This window comes from Haemorhous mexicanus, chromosome 20 (assembly GCF_027477595.1).
Source record: "Haemorhous mexicanus isolate bHaeMex1 chromosome 20, bHaeMex1.pri, whole genome shotgun sequence".
NCBI lineage: Eukaryota > Metazoa > Chordata > Aves > Passeriformes > Fringillidae > Haemorhous > Haemorhous mexicanus.
Window position 1 is genome coordinate 5,415,056 of NC_082360.1, and position 14,663 is coordinate 5,429,718.

At 49.3% G+C, this 14,663-nt stretch overlaps 1 protein-coding gene across 2 annotated transcripts; it reads right to left on the bottom strand.

Moving 5' to 3' along the window:
• Positions 1–915: 915 nt before the first annotated feature.
• OTOP3 (otopetrin 3) lies at positions 916–9,896 on the bottom strand. 2 transcript variants are annotated; one of them, XM_059864181.1, is made up of 7 exons: positions 9,641–9,896; positions 7,088–7,497; positions 5,881–6,017; positions 5,064–5,122; positions 4,405–4,523; positions 2,646–3,577; positions 916–1,922 (listed from the first exon to the last, which is right to left on the bottom strand). In XM_059864181.1, the coding sequence occupies exons 2-7, from the start codon at positions 7,470–7,472 to the stop codon at positions 1,752–1,754; spliced, it is 1,803 nt and encodes a 600-aa protein (XP_059720164.1). In that variant the 5' UTR covers positions 7,473–7,497; positions 9,641–9,896; the 3' UTR covers positions 916–1,751. The 2 variants fall into 2 exon arrangements, with proteins under 2 accessions (XP_059720164.1, XP_059720165.1); XM_059864182.1 differs by lacking the exon at positions 9,641–9,896 and adding an exon at positions 7,884–9,541.
• Positions 9,897–14,663: the final 4,767 nt, after the last annotated feature.

The window sequence follows — 14,663 nt, forward strand, 5'->3', positions numbered from 1 at the left end:
ACCTGTAAAACAGGCACCCTGGCCCTGGGGGTTGTTAGGAAAGGACAGGGAGGGTCTTGACTCTTTATCTGATCTGTGGTGGCTGTAGGTGAGAGCTGGAGCTGGTGGGTTCATTCCTGTCCATGCTGATCATGTCTTCAGTCATGTATTCAGTGTTCATTCCAAAGTCACCTGCTCTGTGAAAACTCAGTAACTTAAACCAGTGTTTTATCCATTAAACTGGATGAAATACAAGTCATGGTTTGCCCACAGAGTTCTATCTCTCCTTGTCCCCAGGCTGTCAGTCACTATGAAGAAGGTTTGAGGTCAGACCCTAGCATGTATGTCCTGTGGATCCCATGGTACAAACACTGACATGAGAATAATAATTAACTTTATTGGAGCCTAATTTATCCAGCTGTTATTTCTCATGACATATTTCTGTTGACATGGGCCCAAATACAAACACTTATTGGGCAAAGTTCATGCTCATGCAATCAGTCTCACTTAGAGTTTTACAGAAAGTAAAACTGCCTGAATGCTGAATCCTCACCGTAACTGTCTTGGGAGAGGTTTGCTTTACTAGGGAATCCCCAAAAAACCCCATAAATAGGCTCTAATCCTAAACTCACACTGATCCTGGGATTCATTTACAAAAGAACAGAAGCAATAATGAGAATACCTTTTGTGCCATGCTTGGGTAAGGGTCATGACAGATTTTGACTGATTATAGAGCAGGCCGGCTCTTAAATCTCATAGAATCCCAGAATGGTTTGGGTTGGAAGGGACCATAGAGCTCATCTGCCATGGGCAGGAATTGCTTCCTCTAGGCCAGGTTACTCAGAGCCCCCCTCTGAAGGTAAGAGCAATTTAAGTGAGTTAACCTTGAGCCCATTGAGTGCGGAGCAGATCCAGAGATTTCACATGACACGCATGAAAATTCAATCTCTTTATTTTGGTTCATCAGGCTCTGGATTTAGGACCCATAGTCACAAGCCCCTTGCTCTCCCACATGCTTTCAAAGCAAGCATCCTTATGGAACACATCCTAATGGGTCTTTGATCAGGCACCTCACTGTGGCTGCCTTCCTTTGTGCATGGTAGCCTCGAGAAAGGTTTGTGAGTGTGCAAGGCAGCAGCAAGGGCCAACGTGTTGGGGTGGGGAAAGATTCACAGTGGATGTGGCAGTGACTTGATCTTGAACTAGCCCTTGTACAAGGATGGGACCTTGGCTAGTCCACACCAGTGATAACATCATCCATGGTGTGTGAAGATCACCCACAGTACCTCCCTAATGATTCCCACCTGAGGCTCTGGGAGTGCCTGTAGGAAGAAGTAGTGTTTATTCTCAGTAAGGCAAGGTCATGTAATAGCTTTTATTTTTTGATTGCTTTTGATTTTCTGAATTGGTGTAGGCCAGTCTTCATTGCTTTTGCTGAAGGTTGCCCTTGCATTCTTTTATCTGGAAGATCTCAATAGGAGTTGTTAAAGTCCCATTTGCTGCCAAACAGTATCCACTGGCAGACTGCTGACTGCATGTGTGATTCCTGAGAGCAGTGAGAGCTTGTTTATGGGCTTTGAGTCTATTCTCTATGGTGGAAAAGGATAATATTAAAGAACCTCTTAAATTCACTGTGATGTTGTACAAGAAGTCCAAGCAGAAGCTGGAGGGAAAAAGTCTTAGAAGCTTCGATATGCATATCTACTGCTTACTGCATCTTTGTTCAGCATCACTGATTCTCCCCAGCCCCTGGGGTGGGGGTCCAGCTTGGCTCAGGCTGTCACGTAGACCTCCAGGAGCCCCCCGACTGAGTGCATGCGGTAAAACACAGCAAAGGGGAGTCCGAAGTTCACGATCACAAACCAGGTGGAGTAGCCGTAAAACGACCTTTCCATTCCATTCTCAAAGAGGGGGTGAGCCCCAAACGTTGGTATGACCCACAGCTGGAGAGATGGGAGGGAAAGAAACACAAGTCAGAGGATGACAACTGTCATCCTACTTGCACCCCAATCTCAGCACTAGCTCAGGAGTTGTAGGAATATTTCAGGAGTATCACAGTAGTCTCCTTGCCAGGGAGGAGAAGTAAAATCCCATAGTTATGCTGTTGACTCCTTGCTGTAATTCAAATCCTGTTGAATCCCTAGAAACCTAAAGGCAGCCCCATTCTGCCCCAGCCTGCTTCTCTTTCTACAGGGTTTCATTGTAACCCTGGGCAATGGGTTCTCACTGGATTAAGGCTGCAATGTTGATTCAAGATCCCAGACCTTTATTGAGTGAGTTTCAAGCCTGGAGATTCATGTTTACAGAGACTTAATACTGGTGCCTGACATTTTCTTTCATGTTTCTCATGAAACACCCTTAATGAGCCTAGTGGGGCTTTTTTCAGAGGCTAAAGTCTTGGCCAGTAAGGATTTATTAGCTGTCTCCTCCCTGCACCCATGCAACACAGTGATACTTGACTCTAAGGGTAAAGGAGAGACTTTCTAATTATGAGGGTGGGGTATTACCAGCAAAACCGGTCTTGACTTGCCTTACCAGTAGGTTAAGACTTGGTGGGCAAAGGTTTTTTGTTTGGAATACAGGAGAAAGACAAAGAGATCACATCTGTGACACAGCTGACTGTGGCTCAGCCGGAGCTGTGACAGAGCAGAGAGCACAATACTTACTATGATGTTGCACAAAACTAAGAAGAACGAGATCTCCCTCAATACTCTTCTCTTCCAGCTCAGGTGAGAGTAGGTATGGATGTAGGACAGGGAAGCTTTCCGGATCTCCTGTCCCAGCTCCAGCATGCTCATTCGTCTCTGGCTGTTGGCTTCTTGATTTTGCTCTTCCTTAGTGTCTTCCTCCTTGCCAGGAGGTGTCTGGCTGTGCTCCTGTTTGCTGCTCAGCGTGGTCTCCTCTTCCCCAGGCAGCTCTACAGCCACCGTGTACTGCTCGGAGCGTCCGGCATGTTTGGCCTCAGCTGCTGCTACAATGTGCCGCCGGTGGAGCCCATCGATGACAAAAACATTTTGGGTGATGTTCTGAAAGATGAGGAGGACAGAGTAGGCCAGGGCGAGGCTGTTTAGCGGGTTCTTGGCGTTGGTGGCCACCAGGGCCACAATGGAGAAGTAGGACATACAGATTTGGCCGAGAGCCGCCACCATCAGCAGGACCACGTCCAGGCTGCGGGTTGGGTTCTTCACCGTGTCCAGCTCCTTTTTTTCCAAGGCATGGATGATTGTCCCAATCACAGCACCCGCACACATCAGGGGCAGGAGCACAATATAGTAGGAATAATAGATCACAAAGACGTGGCGGCTGGGGTCTAAGCTGGTGGCCTGGATCTGGTACATCATGAAGATACAAGCACCAATGATTACAGCACTGGTGCCCAGCACTGGCCCAAAGACCACCCCATGGAGCTTGAATTTGGGCTTGGTATCCAGGGTGTGGTGGTGGCTGATGCGTCTCCCCACGTTCTTCCACATGACGTAGAGCACGGAGCAGCAGACCAGGCAGTACTCAGTGTTGAAGGGGTAGAGCAGGATGTAGCCCTTCTGGAAGATTTTGCAGACGGTCGTGTTTGGGCATGTGCACAAGGCAGTCTCATTGCCTGGAGCATGAGAAGAGGAAGGTGACAATTAAGAGAGAGATGACCTGGATGTCACTGCTGTCTTTGGGAGTTTCTTGAGTGCAGGCAGAACATGTGTGTCTGTGCCTCAGAAAGAGGGATTACAAGAAAGTTATATGGCTACTGCTCAGTCCTAAAGGATATGAGGATTCAGAATAACACAGCTTAGCTAATGTCTTTTTCTACCTATGGTCAACACCACAGGTGCTGGATGAGAGACTCTTCTTCCTTCACAACAAAGCCTTCTCTATTTCTCCCCCTGGAATATTAGATTCCCCTTTCTTCCTCTATATGCTCAGAAAGAAAACCACAGCAATTACATGAGCCTCTTCTAGTCTGGCAATTCTGTGCTTGCAGTTAATAGGAAAAAGTGAGCAAAAATGCTAATTTATGGTGGGTTTTTCCTTTCCTAGACCTCAGTTTCAGGGTTTCATAGCAGATCCCCTCCCTCCAGGTGAAGATCTTCTCCCCTTGCAGCCCATTTCCTCGAGACAACCTCCAATAAGAGGGAAGTTGCAGCATTTGGGGGAAGTGGAGACATCTGAATCACTGAGACCCAGAGGCTCCCCAGAGAAGTGCCCCAGCACCAAGCCTGACAGAGTTCAGGAAGCATTTGGACAATACTCTGGGGCACACAGTGGACTACTTGGGGATCGTCTTGTACAGGGCCAAGAACTGGACTTGCTGATCCTTGTGGGTCCCTTCCAACTCACTATATTCTGTGATTCTGTGGTTCTGTGAAATGCTGTTTTCCTACAAGTCATCTGAGTCAGCCAAACACCAATGGGGATGTGAAGAAGGAGTCTTGCCTGAGAATCGCCGCTCCACCTCGCGCAGCTGAGACTCAATCTCCATGTGCAGGGTGTCATTGGTCACGGCCAGGAGCCAGACAAGAAAGTTGGTGGCTATGGTGACCATCAGCCCACACCTGGGAGGAGACACAGGACTTGTACAATGTCTGGAGATGTTTCACAGTCATTGTGTCCTTCCCCTCTCGCTGGGCCATGCACAGATTTGTGCCCGCTCTACTTGAGGCCTGTGGAGTGTGGCTTTGCATAAACACAACTGAGCATATTCCCACTTGCCATTTACAAAGGAGCAGGGCAGGCAGTGCCTGGTGAAACTGGCCTCAGCTGAGACATCTCCCAGAAATAGGAATGGGGAGGACCCCCCTCCCTCATCCTCCAGTCTGTGAGCTGGTCCCTGAGACAGGCAGCAGGAAGACATTTGGGAGGAAGGAAGAAGCTTTGCAGCATTCCAAGGCACAAAGGAAAACTGAAGGGAGCTGGTGAGCTCAGTTCAGTAGAGGGAGGATGGGTCTGAATAATGCATAGTTTGGTTCTTAAAATATAGGGTCTGTGTAGGATCAGATGCATACATTTCTAGCAGGAATCATAATGGACATGACAGACAGAAAGGAAAAGTTTCTTTAGAGCACGAGAAGGCATTTTTTGTCCTAGTTTTTTACCTGGTGAAGTTGTGCTGGACTTGAATGCAGTCCTTAGAGTGATGCCACAGAAAGTAAGCCTGCAAATGGAGAACAATAACATCGTGAGCAGGGTGAAGTTAGCAGCTGGCTGCACACATGGTAGAAAGAAACAGGTAGACAAGAAAGTACAGGTCCAAGCAGGAGCAAACCTGCCTCTGTGCAAGGGTGTAGGGACATGTGTGCACCTGCACCCCAGTGCTGAGGCAGTTGCTGGCATCCTTGGGTAAGGGCAGCATTTATGTGTGACTGCACTGAATGCACATCCTGGAGCTCTGTGTTCCTCTGTCCTGTTCATGTGGGTATTTGCTGCTGAGGTGGGAATTAGTTTACTTTTCAAATATGGCTTTGGGTCCGTAAAGAAGAAGGCTGGTGTTGAATAACAAGGTGAAAATGGTGTGAGATATCTTTGTGTGCAAAGGACTTTGTTGGGTGGATGGACTGGCAAATACAAATACAAAGAGGAGCTGAGGCACAGACTGGTGCAAAGACATCTCTGGCAAAATGTGAAATTTCCTCTCCTCTCTCCTTTGTTTCAAAGCAAATTCCTCTGGATCCTATGGTATGTCAGGAAATTCTAGGGTAATTTTTGAATCTTTCTCCCTGTCTCTCTACGTGGCACACAGGGAGTGCAGGTAGCATTTGAAGTGATGTGTGATGCTTTAATGCTTTCAGTGCTCAAGAGAATGCCCCATGTTCATTCACTTTCCCACATCTCCCAGCTTCCCCCCCAGCCCTGGGGTTCCCAGGAATGGGACAGAGAGAATAAACAAGCTTACAGAAGGGTAATGTGCAGTACCTGAGTGCAAATAAAAAGGATTCCAATGACAGGGAACACAATTTCCACCTTGGATTTGCACTGGACGAGGACTGTGCTGTAGCCAATCTGAAACACGTTCAGGAGGACGCTGCAACTGCCAAACAGCAGCACTGAACCTGCACAAAGAGCAAAGGACCAGTAAATAAACCCAGATATATCTGTGTAGCATCTGAGCTTGTCTGGGGATAGGAGGCCTTGTGTTTCTTGGATTTGTGTGGAGCTGGCAGTCTTTCTCCTGGAATTCTCATGATTTTAGAAGAGGACAGAGGAGAACCTTATTCCCAAACCTGATTGTGTGCTTTGACTGGTTAAAGGTGCTAGGAAAATGCAAGGTATTTTCTTGTGCTTGGATGCAAGGTGGGGATGGGGTTTTTGGGCTTTTCTGTACAATCTGAAATGATAGGGGTAAGTTAATGGTGGGTCATGCTTTCTGCCTTGTGGAGGAAACCTGAGATGACCACAGGTCTGCTAAGGCTTGTAGCAGTCCCATCGGCAGGAGCTGGAACCCTTCGATTGTTTCTACCTTTTGCCTTGGACATGTCTCTGCAGCTTTAGGTACTCAAGTACCTTGCAGCTTCCTTCAATTGATTCTCCATGCTTAGTTAGCAAGACAGTGCCTAATTAAAAACTCCATGATAGACCAGAGGCAGGGCTGCTGTGAGAACAGTAATTTCTCAAAGTGGGGCAAATACTGAAGGGAAAATCTCCCAGGAAAGCCTGGGTGTCACTGGGGTCTGACTCAGTGGGTAAGAATCCTTCCCTGGCTGTGGTGATGTTAAATGAGGATGATGGAGACATAGGGCCACTAGTGCTCTTGGAGGATCAACACAGTGATTCTCCTCTCAGTTTTCAAAGTGCTCCTGCCCAAAACCTTTCCTATGGTTTTCCCATGGTGCTCAGTTGCTGTCCCAGAAAGGGCTTATGCCTAGATTTCTCTTTGTAAAGGGACCAGAGAGCAAACTTTGACTAGAGGCTGAAGGGAAGCCAAGTTTCAGGCTTTCCTGGCTGCTCTGGTTCCACTCTGTGGCACCCACTGTGCCCATCAGCCTGACAGGAACTGGGAGGTTCCCAACGCCCTAACTGCATATCCTACGTCTTCTAGCTCTTAGAGTAACAGGGGAAGAATTTCTTCGCCTTCCAAGTCTTTGGAAGAAGGCATGAGAGAAGAAACAAAAGCAGAACTTACCCCTAACCCAGATAGCTCCGGCGTGGGAGTCCCGGTAGAGCACCGCATGTGGCTGCCGGCTGGTGCCCACCAGGTAGTAAATAATCCAGAACACGCACAAGACCTTGAGGATGGAGAGGAAGATCCAGACGTCTGCCAGAGTGATGGCCACATTGTTGAAGATCATGCTGCTGATGAAGGCGCTGCCCAGAAACACCACGTTCATGGCCAGCAGCCCTGAGAAGAGCTGCCCAGCCTTCTGAGCTTGCTGGTCCCTCTGCTGCACCGAAGAGCAGTGACGGTACAGCCAGAACTTCTCATAGTGGATAATGGAGGTGTCTGTTGGGACTGATGCTGACCTGCTCTTGCAGTGGTGGCAGGGCCTGGAGTCTTTCTTGTCAGACATGGCTCATACGCCTGGGGATCACTTGCTGTATTGAAAAGAGGGGAGGTTTAAAGGGGGGATGTGCTAGGATAGGAGGTTGTATGCTCTGCTGTGAAGGCCACTTCACTGTGACCTCCCTTCCTTGCTCTGCAGCTTTTCCTTCCTTCTCCAGAAGCTGGATGAAGGGGAAAAGGAGATTGGTTTTTAGCCCAGGTTAGGCATTAAAAATTCCCCAGTGGACAGAATCATTGCAGGGCACTGGGGAAAGGCCCTTTTGCCAAAACCTGTCCAGAGACACAGGATTAAAGTGGGTGTCTGATATCTCTACCTACCCCACCACTACCAGGAGCTGCTGGGACCAGATGTGATCAAACCATTCCCACCCTCATCTTTCACAGCTTCTCCAGCCCTGGGTTCAGGTTTTCGCCTTACCCTTTGTTGCTCTAAGGATTAACTGTAAATGAAGAGCAAGCTTAGACCTGCTCTGAAATTCAGAGCTGTTTTGATTTTCAGTTGATGGGTCCAACCTCTTCCTTTTGTTTTTGGGCTCTGAGAGTTACAGGCTCCTTGAATGGTCACACAAATTGTAGCAGAGTTGGAGAGAATAAACAAAGGATCTGTAAAGCTTGGAATAAGCTGCTGGGAGAAGATCCAACCTCCCACCCAGGTGGTCTGAGACAGGGAAACAATCAGTACCAGGTTTTCTTTCCTTTTCCTCTTGCAACACAAGGCCGTGAGGACACCGCCACAGAGGACTGGGACTGGCCCAAGGCGACAGTCAGAGTCGGGGAGCTTTCCCATCCATCTTTTGGTAAAATCTTGGTAGGACTGTACTGCTCTTGAGAGGGAAATCTTGCTCACAGAAAGCAATCAGCCTCTCTATAGATTCGGTACATGGAAAGATGCTTTCATTCCAGGCCGTGGCTCTGGTTGTAGTGAAGTGTTGCAGTTTGATTTTATTTTATTGATTCCTTGTTAAGCGTTTAGTTCTGTCATACCCCCCTGTTCTCCCCGAGTTGGTTTGCCCCTGGGTTTTACCCTCCCTCAAAGCTGTCCCTCATGCCATTCCCCACCCCTTGTTCCAGCTCTTTCCCTGCCTGTCAAGGCAACCCGGCCCCTTTTGTTCCTGAACCTTCTCTGCCACTCAAACCTCAGGTCAATCCGTGTCTGCAACGCCCCTTTGGAATTATTCTACTCTGGAAGCCTCATGTGCCCATGTGAGCCATCCTTTCCACCCTCCTACCCCAACTGGCCCCAGACACTTGATGTAATCCCCTCACTTCTTCCCTGAGGATTCCCTATTAGTTACCTGTTTGTATCCACCCCCTGACTTGTATCTGAACAAAACCCCTTGCACAATAGAGCAAGGGGCTTTTCGTCCTGCTCCCTTCTCCTGGAATAAATTGTTCCTTGTGGAACCTCAAGATGGAGAGCCTCCTCCTTTCTCCTCTGCCTGGTCCCTGTCGTGGCTCGTGTCTGGCACCGTAGAGCAAGTGGCTCTAAAGGTTGTGCCTCTGGTAAATCCCCATCCCGAGGCAGTTCCCCACTCCTGGCCTGGCACTGGAGCCCTAAAAGTTAGCTTGAGTTCTGGCAGTCACTGCAGTGAAGGGTGGCTGGAGTGAAAAAAAAGCCCCCTGAGGTGTGTTTGAGAGGGTGGGAACCTTAAACATTCTGTGATAGGTAGTCTTGGGGAGAAATTGTTTGAGTAGGGATTGAAATTTAGTGTTTCCATTTGCTTTTGCATGTGCACAGAGGTGCTCTATCTGGCCTTATCCCTGGGACTCTGAGGTGAGCTGATCCACTGGGTTTTGTGGCTGGCAGCAGGGATTCAGCATTTCTCTCTAAATTGGTGAGTTTAGAGGGTCCATTAGGAGAGGATGGATCTCTCCATGGAAGGAGAAGAATAATTTGTGTGTCCCAGGATGGACCCCCAAGCCCCTGAGTTCCTTGGCACGTCTCTTGGTGGAGATTCCAAAATTCTCCTAACTTGGTAGCAGAGGGGCAAACTCCCTCTTCTAGGGCCATGACTCTTCTGCTCCAAAGGGAGCTTAGAGCCCATTAAATCAGCAGGAACCCCATTCAGGCTGCTCCAGGAGGTACCCAAGTGCCCAGACAGGACTGCACACAGAGGAACCCAAGCCCTTGACCCCGTAGCTGTGCTGTGGGGAGCAGCCAAGCCCAGCCCTTACCTGCCTGCAGCCTCTGCTGCCTGAGGAGCCAGCCCTGCCTCGGGTGCAGCCGATCTCAAGCCGGTGGCTGGAATGCCACCAGGATGACCAGGAGACTCTGACAGCCCAAGGGGCAGACAGGAGCCGTCGGGGCTGCTCCTCACTAAATGCAGCCTTTGCTTCCAGCCCATTGATTTATTTTCTTTCCACCTTGTTTACTTTGTGTCTATTATTGTAATTTCATTAATTACTCAGTGGGAAGCTCTCAGATCTGCCACAGGCAGCCAATGGGGAGCAGCTCCTTTATGCACCTGCTGGGTTGCCTAACACCAACAGGATCGGCGCAGGATCTGCCAACTGGTAAAACCACAAACGGTGGTGACTAATTTGTGCCATGGCTCAGGCAGGTGTAGAGCTAATCTCCTGGCACAGGCTTGTGTTGGGAGTGCTTACCCACACTGCCTTGGCCAAAATCCACTTGAGTTCCCCACTCCCTTGTTTTTAAGTAGATCCTAAGATTTTTTTCCCCTCACATGTACGATTTCTTTTTGCTTTTATCCAGGGTACACATCTTACCCAAAAGATAAAGCTCGCAGTCCACCCCTGCACTGGTGCAGGAATGACACCAGTTTGATGCATTTTTGGCAGATAGGTGCTGCTTTTGAGGGTGATAACTACAACCTACTAATGCTGATTTCAGAGTGCGACCCACATGTGCCAGCCCCCCAGTCTTCGCCAAGTGTGGTCAGGGATGCTTTAGGTCCAAGCTGTGCTGTTCTTGATCCCTCTCCTTTTGCAGAACAAACTAATTCTTGCTTGGCACTCTGTGGTGAGCTGATGCCCCAGGTTTTGTGGCTGGCAGGAGGGATTCAGCATTTCTGAGTTGGTGAGTTTAGAAGGTCCATCAGGAGAGGACTTATTTGTGTGTCCCAGGATGAATCCCCAAGCCCTGAGGTCCTTATAGCTGGCAAACACATGAGCTGGGAGTTCAGAGCCATGAAATAATTTCCAAGAAGCTGATTAGGGGTAGGAGTGGTTGGGGGAGCACAGGTTATCGTGTGTGGGGATGTGACGAAAGGGGTGGAAAACAAGGCTGAAAGGGCCCCATTTCTCCTGGGTGAGAACACCCAGTGTGTGCTGGTGCAGCTATTGTTTGATGTCTGCCTGCAAAAGGTCATGTTTAATGTCTGACCAAGCCTTTGCACTGATGTGGTGGAGCCCAGGTGCTCCAGTCTGGGCAGGTGTTCATGAATATCCATGGCTGGATTTGTTCTGCCTTGCCCCAGAGCATCAGCATCTCCAGCCTGTCTGGACAGCCTACTTGGATGTCCATGCTTTCATGTTTTGAGATCCCCTGAGTGCAATTGAGCTCTTTCAGGGGCCTGACTCTTTTCCAGAATCTGTTCAGCAGGGAACTGGAATATCCCAAGAACCATTTGGTGGCCTCTCTTGGACAAAGCCAACTATTTCTGTGCAAGTCATTAACAAATCTGCTCTTTTTCAGTGCTATGATCCTAAATTGGGGTAGCCATACAGAAGTAGAAAATGGAGGCCATGAGTCCAAATGTATCCTAAAGTTTGGCTGAAATTGGAGGTTTTTCCTTCAAAGACAGGTCTGAAATAAAATGCTGGTGCCTGCTGTGCTTCAGTAGTTTTGTTAATGGGACTGGGCATCTGTGTTGCAAAGATGAGGCATCCTTCCTAGCCTGACTTACCCTATCTTGGCTTTGGAGCTGAAATTGAACCCAGAGGAGTTTTAAAGCCCTGGGAGATGGGTTAATCGTCCTTATTTGGAGCTTAATTTGAAGAAGAGCAGCTGTTTTACTGAAATGTATTGACACAAGTTTAACTAAATCATTAAGTAAGCAAGCGTGCAGGAAAGGAGAAGGTGAGTCCTACTCACTTGGATCGATCACAGGAATCACCGCCTCAGAGAAGCTGCCTTTGCTCACAGGCTGGGAGAAAGCTGCTAAACGTTAGGAGCGATGTTTGCCCCCCTGCTATCAGCAGTGTGCTTATTAATGGTGATATCTGTGCACTCAGCAGTGATAACAGCCAGGCCAGGCCCAGCAGGTCTGTAAACAGGGCCTGGGAGGAAGGAGCTCCGTGCCCTGCCGCTGTGTTTGCCCAAAGGCCACCTGAGGAACGCGAGGCTCCTCACATCTCCCTGGCTGGCCCACGCCCTTCCTTTGGCACTGATAACCATGGCGGTGACGTCTCCTTGGGGCTGGGAGTGAGAGACTTCTGGGGTGACTGCAAAGAGCAGCTTCATCCAGTGTGGGTGAGGGTGAGCTGTGCTGCACTGCCCAGCTCTGCCCTCCATCCCCTCTGATGGGTTCTGGGGTTATGGCCTGGCTCTGCTTGTGAGTGTGTCTCTATCTTCCCTGCTGGCTCTTGGTACAGGTCCTTTTGACCTCCTGCCTGCACTGAGTTCCTCCTCACTGCTAAGGACCACAGGGAAATGCCTCCTCTGCCATCACCTCCTGACTTGGCTCTCAGCACACCGCTGGAGCCGGTCCTGCTCACAGGCACCTTGTGCTGCAATCCCATCCCTCATTTCCAGCCTTGTGACCTTCTCAATCCATCCACTTTCCATCTACTGCACTGACAGATAATAATTAAGTTGGATTCCTCCCGTCTCGGACACACCTCAGAGCAAATCATCCAGATAAATAATGGTGTTTTGTTTTGGTTTTTTTTTTTCCCCTAATAAAACAAATCTCGCCCTCAAATAACAGATGATTAAGAAGAGGAGGGGATGCAAAACCCAGGTAGGGGGGGGATGATGCCTCAGGCCAGACCCTGGCTATGGCCTTCCTTGCTCTTTTCTGAGCAATGATTTCTATCATCTCCTGCTCTTCCTCTGTTCCCTCTCTTGCTGCTCACCCTTGCTGTCTCTGGCACCGTTTCCCTCAGGCCAGGGTCTGAATCGAGACTTTTTGACTCTCACAGTGTCTCGGGTCTTGGGACTGGAGCTCCCGAGCTCAAACAGTGCTGAGCTCTTAACCCTGCCAAACCCTGGAGAGTGATTTTTATTTGTGGGGTTCAGGGTTCCACCAAACCTCTGCAGCACAGCAGGTGCTCAAGTCCCTGGTAGGCCAAAGTGGATTTTATATCAAAGTGGGTGAATCTGGAAGCCCCTGGGAGGACCTGGTGCACCCCAGGGCAGCCCACTGTTTTCCTGTAGCTCTTCATTTGCAGTGACTGCCATTTAAACAGTCACCCTGAGGCAAATCTCTGTCCTGGCTCCCCATCCCTTAATGGGAATGGAATCCCTGCTCCGTAAGGATGCTCTGGCAGGAGCAGTTAGCGAGATCCTGCTGGTGGCCTTGGGGCCTGGCCTCGTTCTCTGCTCTGGCAGGCTCTCTGCTCTGGCAGGCTCTCTGCTCAGCCAGCTCCTGTGCCTCAGTTTTCCTCCTTCCAGGCACAGAAGATGGAACTACCAGCAGTGCTTTTCTGCAGGGATCTGACATGAGGATGTGTGTACAAAGGGCCAAGCGTGATCCCTTCCATAACTTGGGTACTCCGTGTTTGTGGTGTCCTCCCCTTCCACCAAACCCTCCATCAAGAAGATGCGTTCTGCTCTTTAACTGGGCAGTGAGGAGCTGTGCCCCATCTCTGAGGGGGAAGGGGCAGCGATGGAGCAGCCAGCAGCAGTCAGCTGTGTCTCCTGCCAGAGAGGAATTCCAAGGAAAGGCATGGATTTGTGCACTTAGGATGTGCCTGCTCCAGGGCTGTGCCTGGGTTTGGGTGACACGCCTGGGAGACTGAATGTGCCAAGGAATCGCCCAGAACATTTGGATGATTCTCCATCAGCCCTGGAACACACCCCTTTGCACAGTAACTGACTATGAGCTGATACCTCCTGCTATCCTTGAACACACAAGAGGGTTTACAGCAGAGTTTTCTTAGGGTTTAGATTTTTAGGCGGCTTCTTTTTTTTCTTCTTCACATTTGTGCTCACTTTCCCTCTGGCTATATAAATATCCCCCTATATTTATAAACCCCTTTTTTTGGTATATAGCTGGGGTTCACTAGTTCTTTCCCAATCTACTGCTTTTCCCAAGATATGTGTTTGTGGCTGGAGGGCAGAATAATTCAGCCCTTGGCTGGAATCCCCTGTCATCCCTGTGCTTGCAGCCTGGAGATACCTCAGGGATCCTTGTGGAGCCTGTTGATTTATCCCAACAGGACTGTGGTTGAATGTTGTGGTTCCAGCTGATGCACCACCCTGGAGAAGCTGATTTGGAATTATTGCCTGTATCAGAGCTGCTTGAGTTGTTGGGGGTTCTCCTGACATCCATCCTGAATCTGTTTGGCCCCGGAAGTGCCCCTACAACAGTTGTCCAGAAGAAAAGAGCAGTTCAAACTGTGCCCTGCTGCACCCATTCCTGGGAACCTGTGAGCAGGAACCAGCAAGAGCATGTAGGAGGAAACCTAGTGTGCCCACTGGGAACAGATTGAGTGATTAAAAGTGTTTTCTGCCCCTATGTGTGCTCAGCAGCTTGGGCTCAAACAATGTGTGGAGCTGTAAGGACTGACGTCTGCACTGTTTGCATCTCTTTTCTGACTTAATTTCAGCTGCAGGAGCCACAGAATAATGAGGCTTTTGTTTTAGGAAAGGTAAGGTTTCTAGAGGAAGATTTTATCTTTACCAGATCAACGGAAAAAATAGAACCAGGCCTTTGCAGGGTCAGTTGGGCTTGGGAAGACTCCCAGGCTGGTGAGGGAAAGGACTGACCCAAGCGGAGATGATGGATCAGTGCAGCACTCTGAGGGCAGGGGAAGTTGGGGTTTCCCCCATGTTCCACCCAGTTCAGAGAAAGGCTGCTGGCGGACAGGAACACTGGTGTCAGACCAGCCAGAGGCACTGGTCCTTGCTGGTTTGGTGATCTGAACTTGGAGGGGAAGATGGCTGGAAACACGTCAGCCTGGGCTGTAGGGTGGAAAATTGCGTCACTCCATTTCAAGTCCCATGATTTCCATTTATTATTTTTTCTTTGGCGGATGTGCAAACGTCCATAGGAAAAGGCTTGATGGTTTC